Genomic DNA, 27,974 nt, shown 5'->3' with positions numbered 1-27,974 from the left:
AATTTATTATATAGAACATTTTATTAAGAGTTGGGCGGACATATGTTTATTTATATATGTATATATATATATATATATAGTATTTTTAAAACAAAATACTCATGTAAAAAATATAAAATTAAAATATTTGTACATTAATTCAGCACAAAAGATCATTCAACATATAATACAATACATAATACACAATTATTATATGTAAAAATAATATCGAAATTTGACATAAAATAAACTCATATCATTACATACACAGAGATCATGTTTCTCCCACTCGTACATCATTTCTTAGGTTTACATTTATAACATATGATATCTAATATAGTTAACATTCTTTCTTATAACGCGTAATCGTTCTTTGAACGGACACAACATTACTAGTATCACAATGCTTAATCTATCTACACATGATTTGTAATAAAATTCCTGGTTCGCTCCAGGTTTGAAATCTCAATATTTCAACCACCAATATTAATAATTAATACTTTTAAAACTTGTCTATTAATTATATACATTCTATTCTACTAATAATTTTTTAACTCAACTAAATAATACATTTCTTCAACTACTTACAACAGTGAAGATTAAAAAAAATTAATTTAATTACTACAAAAATTTAAATTAAAGTTTAAAATGCACGGGAGACAAACGACAGCTTCGGCTAAAATTAAAATTTACATTGACATACAAAATTGTTTTTGCTGTAGTATAATAATTGCTTTTTTGCTAAGTCTTATATGAATGCATTTAAAGAAGTTCCTAACCGCCACCAATCTTCACTGAAAAAATTATTCAGCGAAACGATGGCACTTGTATAACGACTAACGTAGTAATCTTAGTTTTTTGGTCGAAACCGAGACATATAAAAATCACAATCTGAGCAATATATAGCTGGTTCAACGATTTGTTTCTTACGACATAGATTACAAGGAGCAGCTCTAGGTATGGCTGAAGCAGAAACTGATTTTTGCATTGAGTTTGGTGCTGACATCATTCCTGTTGGGCTTTTGGAGTTGCCTTGCATTGAAACTTGTTTAACTTGTTTAAGCATCGGTGGATGTTGATAATTTGGATACTTCATATTAGGCTGAATTTGTCCGTTTTGTAAAGAATTAGGGTACACCTGATTAGGACCTAATACAATTGGTTGATCAACTTTCTGAGGTGGCCTTTGATAATTTTGTTGATAAGCTTGGTGTTGTTGAGGCATTTGGAGATGAGATTGAACCGATTGTGGCTGCATGCTTGACTGCTGATGATGCTGAGCAGACATCTGTTGCTGCTGATAATTACCAGGATTCGGTGGTGATTGATATTGAGGCGCGGATTGATTCAATCGACCTTGTTGATTTCCATTTTGTCCAGGATAACTTTGATAATTATTAATAGGATATTGATTCTGTGAAGCGTATTGCTGATAAGGATTTGGAGATTGATTAAGAGGATATCCGTGTGGTTGAGAATGTTGAACAGTTATTGGACTGGCATTAAGACTTGAACTACGTTGAGAACCATTTTGTTGAAACTGTTGAGCACTCATTTGAATATTCATTTGATTATGTTGTTGTTCCAGGTGATAATAAGCCGGATAACAACTCTTCTGAACATTATTATTGACTTTTTGTGGCTGCTGGCCATTCATTTGAGGATATTGATTGCTTAACTGAACTGTGTAGGGGCTAGCAGGTTTCTGAATTTGCGAAGGTGGAATAGCTTGATTTCGAATATGTGCGGGTTGAATTTGTGGATATCCTTGGGAATTCATCGATGACGATTGACAGTAAGGAACTACACCACTTTGAGTATATCTTATCTGCTGTTGTGTCGGTGAGTATGACATTTTTGGCTGTGATGTTTGAACAGTAGGATAATTCTCTCGTATTTCATGACCGTCGGCAGTGTAGGAAGTAAAAGGCTTCTTGGTATCCGGATTAGAACCAATTAATTCATTTGCATTCTGACGATTAAAAGCTTGTCTTGTTGAATCAACCATTGAGGTAACAGAATTCACACTCCTTAATTGATCTTGGAATGGAGTTGCTGGAATACTATCGGCTTCACTTTTCAAAGGCAATGTCTGCTGTTGGAATTTAGTGACAGGACCATTTTCTCGATTCAATTCTGCTTCCTGTAAGCTTCGAATCTCACGTAAAACTTGAACCGTTTCAGGATTATTTATAGCAGAACGAAGTACTCGCTGGATAATTGGATTAGGAATATAAGAATCTTTTTCATCATCTTCAGCAGTTGCAACTAAAACTACTTGATCACAAAATGATACACTCTTTTTCTTTCCAACTCGTCGTTTTGCTTTTTTCGGAGCCATATCATCTTCATTAGGTAAAATTGTCGTATTTTGAATAGTATTTTGCATTGCTACTTCGCTGATATCGTCTTCAGGATAATCTATCGGAAGCCCATTTTCATGAGGCAATACCAATGACATAGAAAGTAGAGCAGCATTCAATCCACTATTTTGGGATCCGGGAACTTGATTATGTGAATTTTCTGTTGGAACGGATACAAATGTACCTTGACTTGAACTCGATTCTATGCTGGAAGTAAGACTTGAATAATTATCTGATTTAGAAAATGCAGCAAGATTTTCACTTGATAATGGAAGCTGAGTATTTTCTTCAATTTGCTTTTGAGATTCAGTACTTAATCCCATGGTTGGAGATGGAGAAACAGAACTATTATTTGATTTTAATGTATTTTTGGTATCAGATTCAGTTTTAACAGATTGTAATTTAATTTGTTCAAACCTTGCTGCCATGTCTTTAACAGATGAGACTGTCTTAGGACAATCCGGCACATCAAAGCCACCAGATTGAGGGTTAATGGGTCCTATACTATTCATCATTAAATCACTAGTTCTTCTTGCGATACTTCGCGGTACATCTTGACCTTCCAATGGACCTTGTTTTTTCAATCTTCTCTCTGCTTGTTTAGCTTGTAATTCTCTTAACCATGTTTCACCCGAATTTTTATCTTCTTCCTCTTGTACTCCACTAGCTTTTCTTTCTCCTGTATTATCTGATGTTAATATTTGAACTCTTTTCATTTGGAGCTGCGCAAGTAAACTGCTGATTTGCTGTGCTTCCGTCGTCTGTTGATACGTCTGTGTCTGTGGCTGCTGTGGTTGTGAATGATGAACAGTCTGTTGAGTCAACGAGTTATCTACTTCAATAGGCGATGGTGGTGGAGGAAAATCTTCACTGGCTTGACGCGAATGAGTGACTGAAGGAACAGTTGGATATGGTGGTGGTGGAAAATCTTCACTTGCTTGACGACTATGTGAAACATTGATATTTGTATTCTCTGGATATGGTGGTAGTGATTCCAACTGCTGTGTCTTTACAGGACTTTGTTCGTTGTGCACATCAGCCCGTGTTATAACAAAAGTAGGTTCATAAAGAATACCGTTGGCATACTGAATAACATCATCTTGAATCCTCGGTTTGCTATTTGCAAGATTTTGCTGGTTTGATTGTGAAGTGAATGCGGGATTAACATTTTGTTCTGAATTATAGGAAGGTAGGAATTGCAATGAATGAGGCTCCGACGAGTAATCATCATAACTATTTCTGCACATTTGACTACTAGGATTAAAATTGATGGGATTAGAATGACTCCAATAAGCATTAGTCGATTGATCTTGAGAAGAATTCATCGCACACTGCCCATCAGATGGATTATATGATTTATCTGATTGGTGCTCGTTGTGCACTTCTCCAGGACACTTAGCCTTGCTAAGTTGGGAAGTGGTCCTGAGCGGCGGTGGCGGAGGGACTTTCGCAACATGTAGCGCTTTTCCAGCGCTACCGTGGAAGCTTTTCCTCATCAAACGACTACGTTCCAGATTTGGATTTCCATTTGGACTATTACCAGAAAACTCCAGGTGACCCTCTGATAAATAACCGCTCAATGATTGACCAACATTATTTCCCTTTAAACCGACTGTTGAATCATCAACAGACTGTTTTGGCAAAGTGTTAGTAGTAGTCTCTGGAGGAGCGATCGGCTGGCCATCTTGTCCTTCCCGAAGATCTGGCATACTTCGATTCTTCCTCTTAATTAATCCTCCCATTAACAATTTCCTTCTAATTTTATGCTGCTTCTTTCCTTGTTTTTGATCAGTAAGTGTTTCAACACCATTAGGTAAGTTCTTAGAATTTTCTGGATTTTCTTTTTTATCTTGTTTAGAATTTTTTGGTGAGGGTGTTGGCTTTGATGGTGCAATAGAAAAGTCTTTTGCAATATTTTTATTTCTTTCTTCACTTCTGGCACGCTTTTTCTCCTTTTGATCATCACATCTTTTAGTTCGACCAAAAAATCCTGTTCGTTGCGTTGGTTTATCATAAAGCATATATTCTTCATCTTCAATAACATTTACAGCTGTTACTTTACTCCTCAACGTTTTCTTCTTAGGCAGAGTCGCATAAATCTCAATATTTTTAGTAGCAGGTTTATCTATAGCTTCTGAAGATACATTAACTAACATTTCCCGACTATTCTGTCGAGAATGATTACCTTTGTCACGTGAATTTTGACGTGAGTGTTGTCCTGATTTACTACTCTCTCGTGAATGTCTTCCTTCCGGAAGCGATTCATCTTTTTCACCATTAGCTATTGCTTGCTCTTGCAATATCCTTCTATGAAGGCTTCGTGTTCGCATAACGCAGGTGTTATGTTTCATCCTAGCAATTGTTATACTATGAGGATTATTGTAAGGCGCGTCCATGGCAGCTCTAGCTTTACCACTCGCAGCATAACAAAGTGCTGCTGCAGTATCTAAGTCTCCAGCATCTTCAGCTGCTCGGGATTTGTCAAGTAGAGCATCAGTCTCTTTGCAAAGTCGCTCACAATCGTCTCCAGGCGCCGGCTGATATCCTTCGGGTATTTGAGCAAGCTGAAAGTAAAATTCATCACATTAAAATTTTATAATAAAAATATTTGATAAAAATAAAACTTTTGATTTATATAAATATTTTTGTGTCAGTTGAAATTAACTTACTTGTAAATTATGTTTAAGTCCTTGTTGAAGTGGAAGACTGTCAGTTGAAGAAAGAGAATAAGAATCATAACCAGCGTCATAGTGGCCACTACTACTACTAGATAACTCTCCAGATTTACTTGTAGGACTTTTAGGAATTCCTGAATTCCTTTGCATTTTATTTACTATATATAGATAAGGATTATCCATCGTTGTTGAAGAACTAGAAGAAGCACTGTTTCTGTCTCCTGACCAATTACCCGAATCACGTCTTCGAGGTACATTCAAGTGATCCGGAATACTAATGCCGTCTTGTGAATTGGATCCCGCACTCAGACTTCGTGTCAGTTGCAATTGCTGTTTCTTCTGCTGTTGCATCACGTTTTCTACAGCTCGTCGACTAATATACTTGGATTCACTCTCACCATCCACTACATCAACATCCTTTAATAATAAAAATTTAATTAGATGCTTTAATAAAAATGAAGAATTTCTTATTAAAAAAATATTTTTTAATTTACCTTTACTCCAAAGATATTATTCTGTATGTCAGTAAGATTTTGATAGTCGCTATAAACTCTTCGCTGAGTGTAAACGTGAGGCGGACTATCAGGATTAGGAGTTATCGCTCGTCTGGCAGTATTATTAATGAGAGGTTTTTCAGGACTAGGTGTAACAGATCTCCTAACATTATTTTTCTGTGGTGAAGTTTTCCAACCTTTGGTATTGGGAAAAGGAGTGACAATTTTTGGAGCATTTTCCGTATTTACTGGAGTTCCGCCGGGAGTAGCGTATAAAAGTAAAAGAGGTTGATATCGACCTTTTCTACATTTCTCAACAACTTGCTCCCAACGTGGACCGATTTCTTTAACAGTTGCGTCATCAAAGTAAATCCATACCTAAAAAAGAGTGTCAATTTTAGATTTGGTAATTTTTTTCCTTTCTCTTAGCTTTTTTAAAGCTGTAAGAATCTGACTAATCTAGAATCTCGTTAAAAACAGAATATCATAAAAGTACCTTCAACTTTGTATGGAAGAAGAACGTTGAATAATGCTTGCCGTAGTACGTGACTACCCCAACGAGATTATGAACAGTGGAAGCACCCCAACGCGAGTCTACAACACTGTGAAAAACGTCGCTGAGTCGTAGGCACGTACCGACAGTTGCGAACACATCCATGATATGTTCAAGAGAAGGTCTTTCGCTATCCCATACGACTCCAACTGATACTATCTCTGGTCTGTTCATCAGCGTTCGACAAATCTGTATTTTAGCTCCACACGCACTCTAAAAAAATAATTAAAATATTAATAAATATGTTGACAATTTACTAAGTGAAAGTATTTAGTCACACGGCACAGTTTCCAAGAATTAGCTCTATAGAATTACACTTTCTTTATGACTCAATGATTAATTAAATACAGAAAGTTAGCGGAAATTTTTCATTACTGCACGCAAATTCATTAATACTCACTGGACAGTCACGGATGTCTCCCATACCACCAGCTTTTCGCAAAAGTTGACCAAATAAATCTGGATTATTCTTGGAAGCTGGTAAAATTTGCCGTGCTTGAGATGTAAGTGCTGATGCCGAGACATAATGGACCATCTGAAAATAACAAACAAAAAAATTAAATTAAATTTAAAAAACTTCCCACGTTCTTTCTAAACAAATTATAATTCTACTAATCGAATCTAAAGTTCAATAACACCCAGGTAAGCGACGTAACAGCTGTTCCAAGTCAACATTTTGATAATCTAAATTTTCTCAGTGAAATCTCGAGAGTCGTGGGAGGCAGGCTCGAGGGTAAGTTTCGTTTCTCACGTGCTCAAAGAACATCAAATCCTCCCCTGCAGGGTATGAAACTAATTCAAGGGTAAGAACTTGGTCTTTAGATTTATAATACTCCAACTTTACAAAGGTCATGGTTGACCCTCAAACATCCGTATAACACACAAGGTGTTTTTTAGTTTCAGGTAAACGCCCAGGTATATACAACGTGGGAAAAAAAATCCTGTGAACTTGAGAGATCTTCGTATAAACTTTAAGACCCAAGACTATAAGCCTAATTCTAAACTTTGGACATGGTTTACAGAAATCTCAAAGATAGACAAGATGGCAGGCCAACCAACAGAATATTTAAATTTCAACTTTAGCTAAAATTTATACAAACCTGTGTGAATGGAAGTGGTTCTGATGTAGCTCCGCATGCTCCACAAACACTTTGTTCCACTAATGTCATAGCAAATTTCTGGTGAGGGACACAGTGTCGTGCACTGCACATATCCTCCGCCTCTCCACTTGCAATGTGAAGATGAATTCGTAATAGAATATTTTCCTACAATGAAAAAATACATTTGAGGTGAAAAAAATAATACAATGATTTCTCTTGTTTGGTTTATGCTTCTATTACTATTTTTTTTTCGCAACAGCAAAAACAGCTTTTAGTTTCTACTTTTATCCTACACACGTTACAAATGTCTATTGTAGGAGTGACAACGCCAATACATATGTAACAACATACCTACGCGAAACATAAACGTGATCGTAATATAAACTTAATGATGAATTTTAAAACTTAGTAGGTGTAAATTAAATATATATGCTCTAGTGTTGAAGTCAATGAAGAATTTCAGACTTGATTTTTCAAAGATTTTATCTGAATAGAAAATAAGAAGTGTAATAACTTTGAATCAAGATATCGTTGTTGGAATAACAAGTTAACAAGATAAATCAAAAGAAAAACTTACAAAGCACTCAGCAGCATCATCCATAAAACCAAGCTGAAATCGTTGTTGGTCGAGAAAACTTTCGGCCAAGGCTCGTCGTAATGCATCAGGAGGTAGAGCACTATCCTGCGAAAACTGCAGCTGCGAAAACAGGTCCTGTAATACACAATAGAACTGTTGTAAAACCAAATAAAGAACTCATTTCAAAGGCCTGGGGGTGTTTTGTACGAAATTTCAAAGGACAAAAAACTACTTCTTTTTGGATTCGAAAAATACTATGAATGCATCAAGCGGATTACCATTGTTATTCAGCTTTAACGAGTTTGTCATCAATATTCATGATCGATTTTTGAATAAATTCACAAAACATCCCAAATTTTTAATGCATAAAATGACATGTATAGCTTTTATACTTTTCCTTAAAAGAAAAATTAATAAGCTAAAAACTGGAATATTTTTTCTAATTTAACTATTTTTCATTCTTTTTTTTTCTATTTATTATGTTTTGTGCTCTCTATTGAATGCTTTTTGCTCAAGTATATTTTTTAATTGCATTCAAAGAGTCCTTAGAAAAAAAAATTATATTTTTGATATAATAAAATAGTTAAATGTATTGACCAAGTAAGTATTTATAGACATAATTAGTATTTAAAATAATGATTATTAAGAATCACACAAATCATCAATTTCATTTGATATTTCCTTTATTATATCTCATCTCATATGCAAAACCCAAGAGGTCAAGAAGCGAAAGTGCATCGTCCTGAGACAAGTTCTGAGTACAAGATTATTTTTCAACGTGTCCCCAAGATGTATATGACCTCATGATCACGAGCTATTAAGCCACTATTGGGTTCTCTATAAAAGATTTATACCTCAATATTGCCTTGAGTTGTAAAGTTTCGTAATAAGTGTCGATGTGTCTTGGATAACGGTAATGTGAGTATGTATATAGAAAGTAGGTACCAATATGCCTTGGGGGCATTCGGTATGTCAGGGTTGTATCTTTTCCTTAAAATGAGTTGAAAATAAGGTTTCTGGGATTATTCTTTAGGGATTAATAACGGGTTATTAAAATACCATTCATGTCATTAAAACGAGGAAACAAGTCAATCAAGTACCACTGCCTACATTAAGTTCTACAAAGAAAATAAACTACGTATTATGGATTGTACATTGATTAACTCGATTGAAAAAGTCTACTGAATAAACGCGACAAGTATGCTAGACTTTTGGAATCATTTTTTATGGTATTTTATTTTAATCCATACCATTGTGTTTACTCAAGAAGATAAGAAAGTAAAAAAAAAAACGTCACTCTTTGAACGGTATTTAAAGTTACGCGATCTTTTATAAAACAGGTTTGCTTGACAATAAAAAAAATTGCTTGTATTGCAGAAAACCACACCAATCAACTTTTCGATGAGTGAAATCGTTGAATCAAAGTTTAAAGCAGCCGAGGTTATATCAATCTTGTTGGTATTTCTAATATATAATAATTTCCCTGTACCAACTGCGAATTCCTATGTTATAGAGACATAAGTGTGTATGCTATAATAACGTAATATTTAAAGAGATAAAAAGAAATATAAAAATATATCCTTGAGAGTGAACAGTGAACGCACACAAAGTTGATGTATATTAGTGTGAGTAAGTTTATTAATGTTAGAGGTTTTTCAAAAGATCGTAATCATGTATTGTATTATTGATCAATTTCATAGGGTAATAATAATAGGTATTTAGAAATAATGTATTGAAAAAAGGAATCCATTTAGGCTTAAGAATAGAATTTACAGCATACTTTTTTCAAACTTCTCAAGTTGATTGCTGGAGAATCCTCTCGCTCCATTCCACTATCTTCTTCTTCTTCCGCTTTACAAGCAACTTCAATTTCTGGTTCTACATCATTTTTTGAATCTTTAGTGACTTTACTCCCCGCCTTTGTCCCACTGTCTTGCTTCACTTTAATCCACTTCAACATTTTTAGTTATTTATTTCAAGCTCTTGTAAGACAATTTTTCCGTATGAATAAATAATAAAATCACTCCTATAATTTGATGGTTTTATATTATAGCACAATTTTTCCTTTTATTCTTTGGGTTTGAAGCTCGTTTCTGACTATCATCACATTTAGCTTTGGCCAATGAACCAAGAAGCAGGTAAAGAAATCTCTTCTTGACAGGATGTTTCTTTCAAACTCACGTTTTGTGTATTTTAAGTATTGTGATAACATTATTTGTTATGTTCAAAAGAGTTTTAAATTTTTTACTCATATTTTTACACATTATTCTCATCGTCTCAACCTCACCTGTATTGGTAAGTATATTTAACCGTTCTCTCATGCATTTGTTAGCTGACTGATAAGATAATCATAAATGTGGCTACCAAACTTGTAAGAGATATTTTTTATATTAAAAATAATCAGGAAATATTAACTTCAATATCGATGAACATAATACATCTTATTTTATACCACGTGCTCTTACTAAAGCACTTTTTCACAATCACTTCAATCATCACGACATCTTCAACGATAAAATTACATCAATTCACTTTTTATCTTCTCATATGTACACCACCAGAATAATAATAATCAGCTCCAGTTATGTACATTTTTAAATCCACTCAATAAAACACTAAATTTCCTTCACTTTACCGTCAATTTGTCTATTGATCAAACACCACATCGATTTAACTAACGCTTACATGCGTCTAATCTCCAGAAAGCAACGCTACGCACTGCGTCAGTGAGTAAAATAAAAAATAGTAACGCTGTACACTCTTTCTGGGGGTCTTACTACCTGAGTCTCTTGTAGGGTACCTGAACGCGCGTACCTGAGGACGGCAAGTTGCAGAGTGCTGCTTAACCACCCCCACCCTCGCTTGGGACCAAGCTGGGACTGATTTACCCCACCTCCCTCTCCTGATAGATCTTAGAGGCCCAGCTGACGTCATCCAGTTAGCTGTACCACACGTTCACTGAGCTGGCCGAACAGCTCGCGCCGCTCACGCGACCCATACTTGAAGACCATGAGTATGATTGTGTTCCAGCCTATTATAAATGTATGCGTATCCAGTTTTTTCAGCAACATGTGTGTGTAGAACATGTACGGTTTCTTTTTATATGATATGTTACTGAAAACATGACCTGGTCTTGGTGGTGTAAGTGACTGGAGTCATGGATGCCGATTATGTATATATTCTTGATGTACTCTCACACCGATAAACTCAATCTATCGAGTTTTACGAGCGTCATAACAGCAGATTGAAAGAGTGAGAGCAACATCCAATGGTCACTGCACGATTCCTTCAAGCGATATAAGAAACCGGGATATCAAGAGTCTCTCTCCGAAGGTATCCGAAGTGACTTCCACTTTATTCACAGCATGGTGCATGTTGTTGGACATTTTATAAGTGTATCATGCAGTCCACAGATGATTGGAAAAAATGCTCAATGATGTTGAAGATATATATGAGATAATCAACGTGACGTTAGGTATGCATAGATATTTAGATACATAGTAGATATTGGAAAAAAAAATTCCTTTTATTGAGAGTGAATATCATCAGATGTATATGAGTGACTAGTGAAAAGGAAATTACTCAAGATATGTAAAATGCATTATGAATGGAGCGTTGAAATTCATGCCTTCATGTAATTCACTTACATCAACTGTTTCCTCAATTCTAACAAATGCATATCATTTTTTTTCAAGTTAAGGTACATGCTGTGTATTCATATTTGCACGAAATAAATAAGATATTCTTTGAAACTCCGAAAATTATGAATTGGAAATGATTAAAATATACATCAGTTTTTATAAGAACATAGTAATTTACAGTATCATTTCTGAGAGCTCATGACATATGCACGTGTTAATTTCAGAGAATAACGGGATTTTTTTATAAGTAATAAAGAAAAAAAATTACATTTAGTACACGTGACAAATTTAAATTGATATGAGTGAAAAGGAAATTATTTTTATCAACGTAAACATTATAAAAAAGTGCTTTTGGAGCTAAATTACTTAATATGATAATCTAAGTATTCAAGTTAATGTTCAAAGCAATTAAATCATACTTAATATGAATAAAGCATTGAAATTTTACCTTCACTTAGATAATGACAATTGAGTCAGTTGATTAGAAATTAATGTGAATACTTTCTCAAATGAGTTTATGCTGATAACGTAAGTAATTAGAAGCTAAAAATTTCGTTGCCTATCATCAACAGACTGACAGCTAATTTCAGTCTGGCTTATTTGAACACAATTCAAAACTTGAAAACTCTCCAACAGGTGAGTAAGTATATATAAAGAAGCACATATAAGTTATAAAGCTTCATGTAACAAAAGAATTTACCGATAGCTATAAAATTAGAAGAAAAGAAGTTCCAACTAAGGGTCATTCTTCTCGATGTGTCATGAGGAAAGTCACGTGTCCCAAATTCATTCCACCTGATTCATCTTCAAAATATGTTAGAGGATCAAATTGATCTTTGAATCAACCAAGCTTGTTAAAATTCAGTGCATATTCTAAAATTTAAAACAGGTTTTATTACTCATTAGCACATAAAAAGCGTTAGAAAGAGTATCTAATGTGACACATGTGCATCGTTTTGTGTCTGAGAAAATAAACTAATATTTAAACTGTTCAACAAGCAACAGGTACTTTTTTTTAGATGAATAGAAGCCATAATGGTTTTTAATTTTGGAGGTTTGAACAGCGGGTCACCATCAGAGGTGATAGTGATGATGCTTTTTTCCCTCTGGCTGTGAGAATTAACATCTATCCAATATCTCAGTGACTCTGTTTTATCCATGATGAAATGCTTTTTACTCACGCAATTAATTTTAGAATGAATTTTATAACAAAGTTTATTTATTCCCCAAGTCTGCATATCTGATTTTATGAAAATAATGAAAAGAGAGATAAATATGTGATGAACTGCAACAAATGCAATTTTAATGTTTTAATTCAAACTAAGATTCCTCTATATACACTCTTGGTGTAATTTCATTCAGAATATCCTTAATTTCCGACAATTAAATTCTGTGAGATTGCTCATTAATTCGTGGGAATATCTAGAATAAGTTTATACTTTGTCTACTCTACTTCTCGCGTCGTTGCGAATTCAACGTTGACGGGCAATTTTAGCATCACACACAGCATTTACTATAGAGAGTTAAATGAGCTTGACTCTTTGCTGACTCTTACATATGCATTGAAATAAGAGACAAGATTTTTTGTAAAATGAAACAGAGTAGTAGAATGCTACAATGACGTTCAACAAAGAGTTGGTGACTCGACAAACAAACTTGATGCTGTCAGGGAGAGTTATAATATAGAGAGCTATACATTAGACTGAGAAAGAACCTTCAAATGCTGGACCAATCAGATACGAGTCTTGCTGGCGGAGAAAGGTCCAGCAACCCGTTACAAGCAAGAAGTCCAATCGAGAGGCCAACTTGTGTAGATGTAGAAAGGGTCTTCATATATAAACTATGAAATTTCTGGCGTAACCTATTGTCTGAGAATAAAAGATAGATAATCGTACGCTATATACTAGCTCCAATCAGACTATTGAAATTTTTAGACAGTGTAAAATATTAACAGTTTAGTAATTTATGGATTTCTCAATCACTGGACAGTGTTATATAACTCTTTTTATCAAAAAATATGTCAAGAACGTATTGGCATTGAAAAAAAATAACTTATTAGTTTTTTTATGTCAAAACAACATTAATTATTATGACTATCTGTAATCATTTTCAATACACGCTATAGCTTCTGCTGCAATCGTTGATTCAAGTTGATGTACTTCAAATTCTAATTTATCAAGAATTTATATTAATTAAATTAATTTATTGAAATTCTTTTAAAGTTGAATTATTTATTAACTGCAATAAAATGTTTTTTATTCATGAACTTCGGGCTGATTATGTAATCCTTTGATCATTTTTTATTTAATTAAATAATTTCATAATTTTTCATTTGCTTTTATTTATCATTTTATCCTCGTATTTTTTTAAATATTTGATAAATTAATGGTATTAAATTTTTTTTTACTCCATCTCTTGGTCATTACAGTTAACCGATATTAAAAAATGCAAATACTGAACAAACTGCCTGTAATAACAGTATTGAGGGCTTCCAATTACTTTGATGTTTTCATGTAGCCCAGTATTTTAGCTTTTACGGAAAAAATCTTCTTTACATGGTATTTTATTTATTATATCGTAATTATCATTATTTAATCTCGCTTACCTTGAGAGCACAAAATATACAGGACTCACGCATGCAAGCATGGCCAGACAATTCTCGAAAACTTCTCCGGAAGATGTCCAAATGCCACAGCACCTAAAACCAAACGATGATATTTTAAAAATATTCCATTTTGAAAGACAAATTAATTACAATGAATTTCGAAATTAGATCTATGTTTATTTAAATTTTAATTGTCTCATTAGCTAAGTAAGTATGCAATATGGAGTATAGTTAATGAAGCAACATCAGCTAAAACAAATATGTATCTTATAATCATGATCAAGACATTGACATTTCAACTTCTATGAATGAATTCAATTGACATTCAGCCCTTTCCCATATTTTGTAGTATTCATGCCTCGATGATTATGTAGGTAGATATTTAATGCTTGCGTGTGCACCCTCACCCAGTACATTCTCAGTCATACGTGGCACTACACATTGACATGAACATGTAGAAGTACACCGAGACATACAAGAGAGTCTATCTAGCATCCTGCATGTTATATTGAGGGAAAGTAAATCAGAATTTCTTTACTCATATTCTCCATCATCAGAGTCTCTTGTAATGCTTTTTCCCTGATGATGTCACAGAATACATTGAGTTTCGCACATTAGAATTCTTCAGATTATTATTTTTTTTTTTTTCTAATAATAATGATTTTAATTATTCTAAAGCAAGATAATTACAGATTAATTTATATAGCTCATAAAATAAAATAATATAAGTGGGTTTGTCAGAGATGTTATCATCTTACACACATATAGTAGATGGAAGAAATCTTTTCTATAGATAATCAACGGTCTAGCCAAGACTATAGTAGTCAAAAACAGTTTTACATGGGATACTTTCATCAAGATGGGCGTGTTTCAAAATGAAATTGTGGGACCCAGCAGGTGAGGTGAAGAGGAGTACGGGAAAAGAGATAGTTAGGGCTGTACAAAGGGCCCTCGACCCCATACTGTAGATAGTGACGCGCAGTACTGGTAGCACACCAAGTGTGGTGCATCATGCATGGAAAAGTGGACGCCAGGTTGTTTACATGGGTGAGAAGCCATCACTAGATTCTATATAGCAAGTTGCGCATCGCATATTCATGTGTTTTAAATCGACTTCTCTACAAGAGTTTAAAAATTCAATTGTTGTTAATAGCAATGTTTTTGCTTCACAATTTGACAACTCATTGATTTTAATATATATTTATAAGCCTTTTTTTTAATTACATTTATTCTAAATAAGTGTGAAAAGCTCTTCGAGATGGAAAATTAGGTAGGAGGTCTTGCGAAACGACCCCACTTGTCTCGTAAATAAGCGTACAACCCTTAAATGGTATGAGGAAAATTCTCCTATGATACTTCTATATATATTTTGCTCATGGCGTTACGCAGGGGTAAGCGTGTGCAATCAGAAGAACCTTTTGAAATTCTAATTTCTCCAACTAGACTATCCACCCACATTATTTATTTTCCTTTATTACATAAAAGCCTGCGATTACTTTAACGCATAACTGCCCTCCAGAATTTTTGTTACAAATGAAGTGGAATGAGGTGTGACGGTCGAGATGCTTCAGGAAAAATTCACACGGTATTTATATTATCTTTTCCAACAATTATAGAGAAAGGAAACATATGTATCTAGTTGATTACTATTTTTTTACATGCTTGTGATGTTTTATTATCTAGTAAATGATACATGATCATCATGATCCTATAGACTATTTGCATAGCATTGACGCCAACGCACTTTGAAACAATAACAATCTATTTTCTATACAAATATCACGTCGAACACACGTATCCATTGCTAAGTGAAAGATTAATAAGCGAATCGAAATGAATTAAAAATAATTCTGTTATTATGATAATAACTTAATAAGCTTTATAAACCGTTAGATATAAAAAATCATACTCCAACTACCGTTAATTAATAAGTATTGAGAAATTACCAATTAGTAATGGATCGAATCAGTTTACATGTCTTTAATTATCAAAGTCTTGCTCACTTATTATTCATTTATTTGCTATCTGTTTTTCTATTCTAATTTTTCTCATGTACCATATACCTACTGATATACAGATATTCAAGCTACACTGTAAACTAGAGCAATGTCTAATTACCTAGTGTACCGATAATACTACATACCAGTGGTTTAATAAAGTAAAGCAGTAAATGCCAACGAGCTTAATTCACATTCCAAGTTGTATAATAATTAATATCTTAAGGGTATTATCGTAAGGTGATCTACTAAGCAAACCCTAAGAACAACAGAAACCATTAATTTATTTTTCAAATAAGCTGGATATTAAAAAATATTTCCATCAGATTTGCTGACTTCTAGAGCTAAAATTGTGAATAAGTAGTCAAGAGATTTCTAATATAAGGGATGTTGGATTTACGTACGCTAAAATATGCATTTTCTTTCACGTATCATTTACCTGATGCGGTTGGACGTAACGGATCGCGGTAGAATAAACACCACGAAGGAAGTATGTAAGTTGGTTGTATGAAAAAAATTGATGAAAATGCAATCCACAAATGTTTCAAGTAAATTAACTATCAAAATGAATGATGAGAACTTTAGAGAGGAGGCTATTGATGAAGAAAGAAATCGAGAGGCCGATCGCGTGATTGTGTGTAGTTGTACACATAGGTATAACATAAGGAGCAATGGACCCAAGTATCCCTGCCGCCATCTCAGATGAGTCTTTCTTCTATGGACCAAGATGTTGAAGATCCAAAGAATAACAATAATATTCGTCTTACAGACATGTAAATATATATAGTTGTATATGATGATACGGTTTTTAATGTGTGCTACAAACCTTGGCTATTTGGAACAGTGCTTTTCTACTTTGCATTTTATCCTGTTTCATTTTTTATGTAGGCGTTCTCCAGTTTGGAGCGATGACCAAACCAGTTTTAAGTTTGAAAACCAAGCTAATATTAAAATTTCACCAGCGTAACCCCATTAAAGTACCAAACAAATCGGTTACAATGTTCATTTTCAATGACACATACATTCACTACTGATTCACATGGAAAAAAATGACACTTTTACTGATGATGTATTTCCACACTACTTTCTGACGCGAGCGTCGATGCAACAATGCCTGGGGAAGGGCCCTAACCGGCTATGAGACGACGGTAGCGCCATCGCGGACGCGAACGACCAGGTAAGGAACGAAAAGACCCGCTTCTTACAGGCTAAAGGATTATAAAGGGGACTCATGGGCCTTTACTTCAGCGTATGTTACAGTGAAACAGCATCGCTGGAGAACGTAAAGAGAGATCCAAGACCATCAAGTATAGTTTGATATACCTGATGCCAAGAAACTATAGCTTACGCTGAGTAGTAGTACTACACGACATTTTTACTACAGCGTGGGTGACTTGCTTGGTCTCTGAGAGTGGGTCTGCGGAGTTGGTGAAGGGAACGAAGGGGAAAAGATCTGTAGAAGGGTCATACAAAGGGGAAGAGGAAGATGGAGAACAAGACCAGGTTTTACGCTACGCTACTACTACGAGTGTCTTGCGCAACTTATTTTGACTCATGAGTTAACCCAAGGCCTAGTGTCTATAACTCAGTATGAAAACCATTTATCGCCTACACATTTTCGGAGCAATTTAACGCTTCAAGTATTTAAACCCTTTTGTACTTGAAGTTTTATCATTTAAAAGACTCACAGACACTATGGAAATTTTTTTCTACGAGTCAGAATATTTTCCATGGATCTTGAAATGGTAAAAACCCATAAATTACCAGAATTTCTCGCTTTTTGTCGCTTTTAACAATAGTGAAAAAGTCTGAAGAGGCTTTAAAATACTTTAATACAGAGAATACTTCTTGAAAAGTAATATAGTAAAATGTGAAACAATTCTCTAGCTAGGTGTAAGTTTTGAGCATTCATCAAAGAGAAACTCCAAAGAACGTGTCAGCTTTTCGATACATTTTGCCGGTGTTTTCGACGTTTCCGCTTCGATCAATGTACATTGCTTTGGAGCTTCCTCTCCATATGTTTCGATTTGACTGTTCTGACGTTTGTATCAACGATGATTATTATGGTTAACCACAACTGTAGGTCGATCAAAGAACAAAGCTAAACATTCACGTGTATGATGAATCGAAATAATTCTTCAATCACTTATTCGTCCAATATACAAGTCAAGTTTGTCAATAAATCGCTTGAATGTCAAATATATCACATGAGAAGTGTTTTTCACTATTTTCTTTATCCAATATGGTATCACATAAATTTACCAAACCTTGAAAGTACTTTTCTTTGTACTTGGAGAGTTGAGTTGCAACAGACAAAGAGTGTCCACGTGAGTTGATGGAGAAGGAAAAGAGACCACCCTTTGTTCCCCTTTCAATGCGTTCCGCTTCAAGTGAAGTATGGAAGAAAGTAAAGACACACTGGAAAAGACTGGATGTAAGTTATTCGGCCAATGATATGATGGATCATTTGCGGTTGGTATATATACAGGAGATATTTGAATAATCTTCTTCCAGTGTAATGACATTCTATAAAGAATGTGAAAATATGGCCATATCGTAGCAGATGCTCCAAGGAAACTGGAGACTTGAAAATTTCTTGATACATTATCCAAGTGATGGTGTGACATGATGGTGATGCTTCTTGATGATTTTCTTTTTCATCAGCACAACACGCGTCTAACTTTTGCGATTATTCGTCCACGTGCGTATCGCCATACTCTTACTAGGCTTCTCTTTAGCATCTGTCGTATTTACTCGCAGTGTCCATATGGTGTTGAGTCTCTAGGAAGAGATCGCACAAGTTTATGCGCATAATTTTAGCTGAATAAATTTTACTTTTTTCTACTGAAACTCATAAAGATTTAATCCCTTCCATGATAAAATTATCCTTCATTATCCTGAATGACAAGCATTTATTACATAATCACACACACTCACACATGAATGCCATCTTAAAAAAATATTTGATTGTATTCAAGGATTAGAAAGATGACCTATGATTGCTGTGACACCCGATAAATTTTCCATGACAATATGAGATTTCGTAAATGTCGTTTAAAAAAGCCTCGTGAGTTGTATAGTAATCGATCAGGTGGTACAGAAATCTTTAGATGTTTTTAATAGAAAGAAGTCCAAGACAGGTTCTATCGCAGGTGGATTTTTAGATAGTTAGAACTGAAAGCCGGAAAAAATATTCGAGGGCTGCTGTGAATGTACCTGCTTGAAATTTATACAATAGAACCTGACGAGGGTCAGAAGAATAGAAGGGTCTTCTTGAGCTCTTCAGGTGTAACCTCGATTCAGGGGTGACCATTTGAGGCTAATGATGTGTATACTCTACACATGGTATGTGTTTGAACAGCCATATATTACATAAAACAAACATGTCGTAAGCATTGTTTATAGATAAGTATGACTCTTTTGTCCATCTTCTTCCTCATCTGCAATGATAATTGTCGATATAATGCAATAGGTTGTTTTACCGTTCTTTATCGATCTTAATTATATACATTGACAGCTGTGAACTGCAGCAAATAAATGTCAACTACAACGCATCTTCGCTTAATCGTGAATTACTTGAACGAATATATACACTATAAAGTGAAAGGTATGAAGTAACCAACGAAACTAGGGTTGAATGCCAGCAGATCTTCCTCCTAGTGCTTGAGCAATATTATTGAAGATGCTAAACTATTTGCTAAAGACTATCGAAAGTGAAGATGCTTAGATATCACAACTAAGACGACTATATTTCACAATTCACCTTCTAGCATCTCTTGCTCTATAATTTCTAGTGCCATCATTTAAAACACTTAAAAAACGCCGACAGAAATTTTCATAAACATGACAATAAGTGTCCTGAGCAGTTAAGCTTCAAAATTTATGATGAAATTTATTATTTCCTAGATTTAAGATTCTTTTAGAGATGACTTAGAAGGAAGATATATACCCAACTGACAAAGCATCTTCTCCAACAATTTTGAGAAAAATTAATCTCGAAATTTTGGAATCACCATAAAATCTTCCAACGCAAGAATCTAGTAGTCAATGTCAAGCTATAAAGTAATCATATAGAGGAAATGTTGGAATTAAAGGTTTCCTTAATTTCCAGATACCCATAGGAGCTGATGATCCAAAGAGCCGTAAAGCTTCTTCAGCGAGATTTTACGATATATTCGCGTTTAGAGGAGCAGACTGTGCTGCAAGAAATTTATTATACTGCTGGTGCATCAGAAGGTATACCCATAACAGCCTGAAAATACATAGACTACTATACATCAGTTGAGTATGTATTTATATCTCTTCCCCCAAGGTACTAATTGTAGATCAGTTGGGGTGAATTACTCACAGGCACAAGTTTTTACTACCGAGACAGATTACAGAACGGAGTAACAGTAGTATATTAGAGATAACTCGATTGGAATTGATTAACGAAACTTGCAGGTATTATGACCTGTAACGGGACATAAAACTCTAATTAATCAGATCATTAAGCTTGTCTATTACTTTTAAGGACATCATTTTTATGCTGTTACACAATTAAATTGCTTAATGAATTTTAAAAAGTAATCTAAAAACCATTTTTACTTAATTGATAGCCAATGATACCAACATTCATTGATCTAAATACATTGATTAACCCACTATTAATGACAGATTAATGAGGCAATTGAATACATAAATAATTTTTTAAAAGATTTCATGTAAGATTTGTTATATTGGAGTTGACTTAGTTGATCATTTCATAATAATTGTATGAATGAAATGAAAGAAATCAGTCCGCTATGCTAGATGAGAGTCGCATTTTCTCAGATTATAAGAACGTGTAATAATATGAAGGAAACGTTTCACTTGAATGAATTTACTCTCTAGCTACAACTACTCAACACTTCCTTTTTGCTTGCATAAAAATCAACTTTTAAATGACCAGTAGAGCATAAAGTTATGTCTTTAAGTGCAAATAAGTAAGGGGACAAAAGATTCTAGTGTTACTTTTTTTTGCAATATATTGGAAGTGTTAAAAACAGTTATAGAGAGCTTCTTCGAATCCACATTGTATTTTTTTGACAATAACAATGATGGAAAATAATGTTCAAACTTATAGGCGAGAAGGTTGTTGTTAAAATATATATCTTGCTGCTCCTCACTTATTTCACTCCTGTTCTCCTTGGCACATGGATCATCCTCTTACCCCCTTCTCTTTGTCTGCCTGGAACCTCCATTTACTAAGGTGCCGTGCGCACGTGCGCGCCAAGAACTCAAGACAACGCGGAGCAAAAGGAAAAAAATCAAGAAATAAAAAGGATAAAAAGCTGATGCAGCAGAGCAAAACTGGTTTTCTCCTCTCCCGCGAGTCCTACATTACCAAGAGCTAAGATTCTCGGTTCAGCAGTTTATATCTGTATACATACACGTCTATTTATACTCACATGAGCTCTTGATGTATGCACAATTACACACACATGGCCAAGTTTTAGATTAATAAAGCAAAAGCGAGACAACACATACTCAATCAATGACTTATGAATACTTGTGTGCAACCAGAATATTGAAGAAAGATTACCATGATTTATTGAACACCATCATTGAAGACAGTTCTGTATCGACTATCAAGATCTCACGTTTCGCTTCATGAAGCATGATTAAAGAGAAAATGTTTCAGCTAAACGGAATCCGCGATTCATGAGGGTAACTTAATTCATTGATAGAATAAGTATATTTATAAAATTCAATGATCCACTATTTATTATCCAAATTATTCCACCAAAGAATTTATTTATTCATTCAAATGATGCTTTCTTAGAGCAAGAGATTGTTTTAAAGTGTTTTCCATGACCCCAAATCGAAAAATCTGAAAAGAATGTCCTCTTTTTATCAGAGCTGGTATAACTCTCTCATAAATAAGAGAAATGGAGATAATGGAAACAAGAGATATGGATAAAGATACATTTAAACCAGCCTGTGGTACAGGGGAGAAAAGATAAAGAAGAAGAAGAAGAAGCATACAAGAGACAAAATAAAGAGCAAAAGAGGCTAGCGGTGTCTATTACGAGAAAAACCGGTTTGTGTGCTCCAAACTGGAGTAAAAGTTTACTGCATATTGCATGCAAGAAATTTACCAAATGAGTTAGACCATACATGGACTAAGACTATCGCAATAACAGTCGTTAAAAATGGAAGTTTGAGTTATAAGTATATTTTTTCAATGTTTATTGAGAAACCACTCATGAAATATAAACGTAATTATTTTTAAAGGCTTCATAAAAATATGCTGCTTGTTTTGAATAAGAAAAAGGTCCTGTCTTATTGAAAGCATTTCAGTGTCCCTATGGAGTTTAGAACACCCACTATCAACCTACAGCCATTTCTACATCACTCGTGGGTGGTCAAAGGGGTCAGGGAGAACCCGAAATGGCTCATAAAACATCGAAAATTTTCAGTAAGCAATTTTGACCAAAGGAAACCGCAAAGATTTAAAGGAAATTCCGGTATAATAACAAAAACGGAAATCCTTTGGATAATTCTATTGATTTTTAAATTCATATCAATTCACTAGCATCTATTCCTGACTCTGTCATTAATTAAAATCTTAAATTATCAAGATTCCACCCATTCTCGATCACTGTGGTCGAGTATCACGAATTTTAATGTAATGGGTAATGTCTTTGTTCTCAACAAATGACGGTACCCAGCTCTGTTTATCTTCTTGTACACCAACGGCGAAAGATGCTGGCTTGAAACCAGTTTTCAGAAAAAGATTCGACGGGCGCCAGAGTGTTTGAAGCGCGGGAGAATCGTGATGCAGACGCTTGGATTGGCGGAGAAATGGACCCTTGGGGACGTAGAAAACATTATCCTTCAGAAGTGGCGGGCTGTCGTGGCAAGAGGATATTGACCCTTCGCCATCTTGGTTCACGTTCGAGGACAAACTTCTGTAGTACTACAGCCAGCTGACAATAAATTTAACACGTGGCTGTTAATCAGTGATATTCTGTTTACTTTTAACAAACACATGCAATTGATAATAAAATGAACTGCTAATAAATACACTTTTTATCTGTATTTTTAGGTGATATTTCATGAATTGTAAATAATATGGAATAATCGGAAGCTTTCTATTGGATATTTATGATGATACTTGACAGTATTTACTTTATGTAAATGACTCTGGGATGGTCTAGTATCTCGAGATTGCATTAAAACAACATTACAAAGATGCTCTGACTCGAATTACAGGTGTTTTGAACTGATTGAAAATAAGAAAATGTAATTCAACGAATACATTGACCAATAGCTTTGTCTATCTTTATTCTTCAGTCTATTTATCTCTCTTTTTTCAATCTCCAAAGTTCACAGGCCTGTTCTCTAATCTAACGGTGATTTAAACTCTATCTTTCGTCTATCTACATATTATATACACTTATAGGATGAACTTTTCACACGAACATTTAATATTGAGTAGTAATTATATTCATGAATTCACATCATTATTCATCCATCTATCTTTAACATTGCAAACTGCTCCAAAAATAAGTTAGCCCAAAGCGACATCAAGGAATTAAACTGATATTCAAATCATACTCTGAGAGATATAATAAACATGGGAGAATGATGATGATGATACATTATGCCATGTGTAAATGTTTATTTGATGAAATAGATAAAGGAAACTTCCCCACCTCATAGTCTACTGACACAAGAAAATTATCTTGACCTTAACGATATAATAAGTAGTAGCCATGTGAACCTGCTAAAGAAGAACAGTTCCGGTGACGACTTCCGCTTTTGTCTATTCCTCCTACTCATCTTCCTCTTCTTCCCTCCCCTTTAATGTCCCCCTTCTCTCTCACGAGCTCAGTCTATCTCTACTTTTCGCCCCACAGTTATTCAACCCTCACGTGGTCACAGTCTGACAACTGTTTTCCTATCGCTACTTTTACTATTGCTATTACTATACATGTGGTCACGGTGCTTAAACCACGTGGGATCTGGCGCTTTACGAAGTCTTTTTCACAGAACCTCAACCCCTCTCTTACTTTGTCAGAATACCCTGATTATAGAAAACCACTAAGGAGACTACTCTTTTTTTTATGCTTCCTTTCTACTATTATGATATCATCTAGACATAATTATCTCATTTATTATTAATTACCATGGACTTTCTCGCGTTTAAACTTGACGACCAAGTTTTATTTATTTTCCCTTTCTAAACAGGTTGATGTCTCGCGTCAGTTGACATCACTGATATTTTATGTAATGGAATTTTCAACGGTAATCAATTGAGTGCTTTGGAGAAAAAGTTTTTGTCAATAGAAGAAAATAGCTATTTATAGAATCTTGTAGAATTAAAATGTTAATATCTTCTTTAATAGTATTCAATTACATGTTTTAAAGAGATTTTGCCTTTTTTAAATTTTTATGTAAGAAATCATTGCATATCAAATTTTTTTTAGAGATAAATTTTTGTGCTCATTTAGACGTATTTTATGCACTGATAACCAAATATCTTCTATTATTTTTATATAATTTTTTATTAAAGGGGATAAGATGGACAAACGGTTTTGTTTTTATGTTACAATAACATTAATAAGGTGTTATTTATAGGTTAAGAAGTGATATTATCCTCAAAATTTCATTTTCAATTATAACATAAATATTAAAAGGTTTCTCGAGTTTAGTCTGAATAAAAAAATTCACAGTTCACAGATTATCTTTATAGTCAATTATGTCAACATCAGCATTTACAACACATATCTCTAAAAAATAATCTCGTAATACCAGCTTTTGATAATTCAACAAGAAAAAAATCCAAGTCGACAAAAGTCAAAACCACTCTACGTATGAAAAAAAATTACTGGCGATTGTAAATTTAAAATAAAATATAGGTAATAAAAACTGTCAATTCATGAGTTAAATTGTCTACGATTATTTTTCATAAAAGCTATAAATTAATAAATTGAATATTTATTATTTAAAAAAAAGCACTTTAAAGAAGCTAAAAAATATTTAATAAAAAAATTTAGAAATCTACTGTCATGATAGTAATATCAATCAAATTAAACTTATTATTACTAACTTCATAAGATGTAAAGCCGATATTAGATTTTTTTCAAATTGATTAGAATGTTTTTAACTATTTTATTTTTTTTTGCAACACTACGGTTCATCGAATATCTCGAACAGAATCAGATAAAAAAATATGAAACATAGAACACTATAAATAATCAGTAGTATTGCTTTTCTTTATGCTAAATAGATAAATCACAATACGATTTACATTGCAAAGATTTATATGACCACATCGTAATCATATGGTAATAATGAATGTAGGCAACCTTACAATACGATAACAAAATAAGAATATTTATACATATATCCATGATAATCATACCGTTACCTTTCAACTTAATTCCATATAATTTCATCAATAAATCATATAATTTAATGAAATTTTATTAATTAGTTCTAATCAATAAAATTTCTCCAATTATTTTTTTTTTTTTGACCAAAAACTTTTCTATTAGTTGTTTCTTATCTTCTTATTTATATATTAAAATAAAATTATTAAAAACTTGGAACAGTCATTTATTAATTAATCTTAACAAAGTTTTAAACTAAACAAGAAATAATTTTTTGATAAAATTTAATTAACCATCATTTTCATAGTTGTATTTGTTTTTGTTAATAATTAATATTTAATAATACTAATTGTACAGAATTTCATTTCTAAACCAACTCTAATTCTCTCTCTAAAATAATTATCACGCAATACTGAATAAGATCATTAACTTCCTTCAAATTTAATTAAAATTGGATTAATCATTTCGCAACGTGTTACTGCGAACGAAATCTGTAAATCCGTAAATTATATCCAATTACTGAGGTCAACGAAACTGTATATATACCATCAATTACTTACAATGTGGTTTTAGATGCTCAGAAATTTAAGAGGAAATGAGCAAATCTTCACTCGTAATAATTATCAGAAAGGAAGCTTCTAAATGTAATACTTATAAATTAAATAAAAAATTTTGTAGCATTAAAAAAAAATAATAAATCCTCAAGTGGTGTATAATATTTATCTACATTACACATGTATTTAAAAAAGGGTCGTAATTGTGGACGTGATTTTATTTAAATTAAGTCAGGAGTGAGTATTTATACACGCTTCAGAAAAGCTCCCACGTAACGCAGTCACCGTATCCATGAGTAAAGACTCGTTACACCTGACTTGATTAATTCAAAATCTGACAGTAAACGCAGTGGTCAACGAACTCTGATGAATTGATGATGTTTTTCTATCAATTAACTTCATTTTATATTTTATTATATTAACAGCAGCCCAATTATATTGTGTTTTCCTCGATAAAAAAAGAAAATAAATAAACTATCGTAAAGCAAAAACAATTTTTACACCACAATAAATAATGGAAGGAGAGCTTTGTGGGCAGAAGATACTTCACTTCACCAAGTTTACGACATAAAAGATACTGAAGAACGTTCCTCGAAAATTGAGGGTCGTCTTGACTACTCCGTGATTGGCGGTACAACAAAATAACTAGCACGAGCTTAAGTAAGAAGAATGTTTTAGTGCAAAAGAAATTTTTCCTAATTATTGTTGGCGGAATCAGGATTAAACGACTCAGTAGCATTCCAGTTGAAATATTCTGATATGGACAAAGTGTTGCCAATTGTAAAATAAAAAGGAATTCTTACTTACAAGTATTATTTACCTTGCCAGCTATTTTAATTCATTTCAAAAAGTTTTTAAAGCATCACTAAACATCACTTTAAAATTGTATTGTTTTTTAACTACATTACAATAAATCTGTTTGTCCTGAATAGTGTTTGCATCATTTACAGAAAAATTGTTTTGTTATATCCTGAAGTGAGAATAAATTTGCTGTGAAGTTTATGCGAAAATGTTCAAAAGTAAGTGCAGTGAAGGAAGTATAATTTTGCGAGGAAAAGAAGAATTGTCGAGTATGCCAAGTGCGCGAATTATGCTTGTTAGAGGGAAAGAAAATTGAGACTCGGAAATGGACTGAATGTATCTGGGAGCAATAAGGTATAACTCCCATATATCTAGAGAATAAAAGCACGTGTAAACGTAAAAGAATCATAAGAACCGTAAGACATCAAAGTTCATGTAAACATGTATGCTCATTTAATAATATATGTAATATACTAAATCATGATTTTTAAATTCGTCAGCTAATGAACTGCTTTACTATGCTCTGCTTCCACCGTTATTTTTTTACTTGTCTTATTGTGGATTAGATTAAATCAGACTGCATTACCGCTACTGTCTAAGCTTCTTATGACCACGCCCTGCCTTGGACTCTAAAACTGTAAAGTCAATCGTGAACGAATAGCAATAATTACATGCAATAAAGTTAGGAATAGCTTCCAATGAACTCATCATTGAACTCGTAAATCTGAATATCTTCGACAATTAATCTACTTCCCTAGAAGATATGGGAGTATATTTTTATATTAAATTTTTGAAAGTTTATGATGAAGTAAGAGTTATAATAGGCGTGAAAAAAAAACCGAAGATCTTTTGAAATCTATAATTAAAAAGCAAAGTATTAAGATCATGAGAAAAAAGCACGAGAAAAAAATTAATGAAAATCTAAGGTAATCCTTTACAAGAAGAAAAAAAAGAAGAACATTGAACTTGAGATCAATGTGATGGTTACGGTCCAGTAAGATATCATCGGATGTAGCTCGACAAGAATGACACAGAGAGCTCCGTGGAAACACTTGGGAGAAGTAGGTTGGTAACTTTGATGGGGTTAGATTTCACAGGTTGATCTGTGTGCTTAGAAAGAAAACTGCTGGAGCTCAAAGATACGGACGAGAGATAGATTCTGTTCGTGCCATAGAAGCTGAATTCACGTGACAAGCCGTGCGTGAGTGGTGACCCATACAAAAGTCAAAGCCTGAAATACGAGAAGCGATGAGTAATTGGTTAAAAAATCAAATTA

General features: G+C 33.7%; 1 protein-coding gene across 3 annotated transcripts in view; it reads right to left on the bottom strand.

Moving 5' to 3' along the window:
• Positions 1-39: 39 nt before the first annotated feature.
• ec (echinus) overlaps positions 40-27,974 on the bottom strand; it is a 47,055-nt gene continuing 19,120 nt past the window's right edge. The window contains exons 1-9 of one of the 3 annotated variants that reach the window (XM_035088297.1): positions 16,811-17,056; positions 13,988-14,080; positions 7,742-7,876; positions 7,165-7,329; positions 6,465-6,599; positions 6,008-6,277; positions 5,512-5,889; positions 5,012-5,434; positions 40-4,906 (exon numbers count right to left, since the gene is read on the bottom strand). In XM_035088297.1, coding sequence (XP_034944188.1) covers positions 830-4,906; positions 5,012-5,434; positions 5,512-5,889; positions 6,008-6,277; positions 6,465-6,599; positions 7,165-7,329; positions 7,742-7,876; positions 13,988-14,080; positions 16,811-16,861 — 5,727 coding nt within the window. In that variant the 5' untranslated portion in view covers positions 16,862-17,056 and the 3' untranslated portion in view covers positions 40-829. Of the gene's footprint in view, positions 4,907-5,011; positions 5,435-5,511; positions 5,890-6,007; positions 6,278-6,464; positions 6,600-7,164; positions 7,330-7,741; positions 7,877-9,521; positions 10,544-13,987; positions 14,081-16,810; positions 17,057-27,974 lie in introns of those variants that run through there. The other 2 variants (XM_035088294.1, XM_035088296.1) reach the window with 2 other exon arrangements.

Source organism: Chelonus insularis, unplaced genomic scaffold, assembly GCF_013357705.1.
Source record: "Chelonus insularis isolate UGA/USDA-ARS -01 unplaced genomic scaffold, ASM1335770v1 contig_493_pilon, whole genome shotgun sequence".
Classification (NCBI taxonomy): domain Eukaryota; kingdom Metazoa; phylum Arthropoda; class Insecta; order Hymenoptera; family Braconidae; genus Chelonus; species Chelonus insularis.
This window is presented reverse-complemented; position numbering and strand designations above follow the sequence as displayed.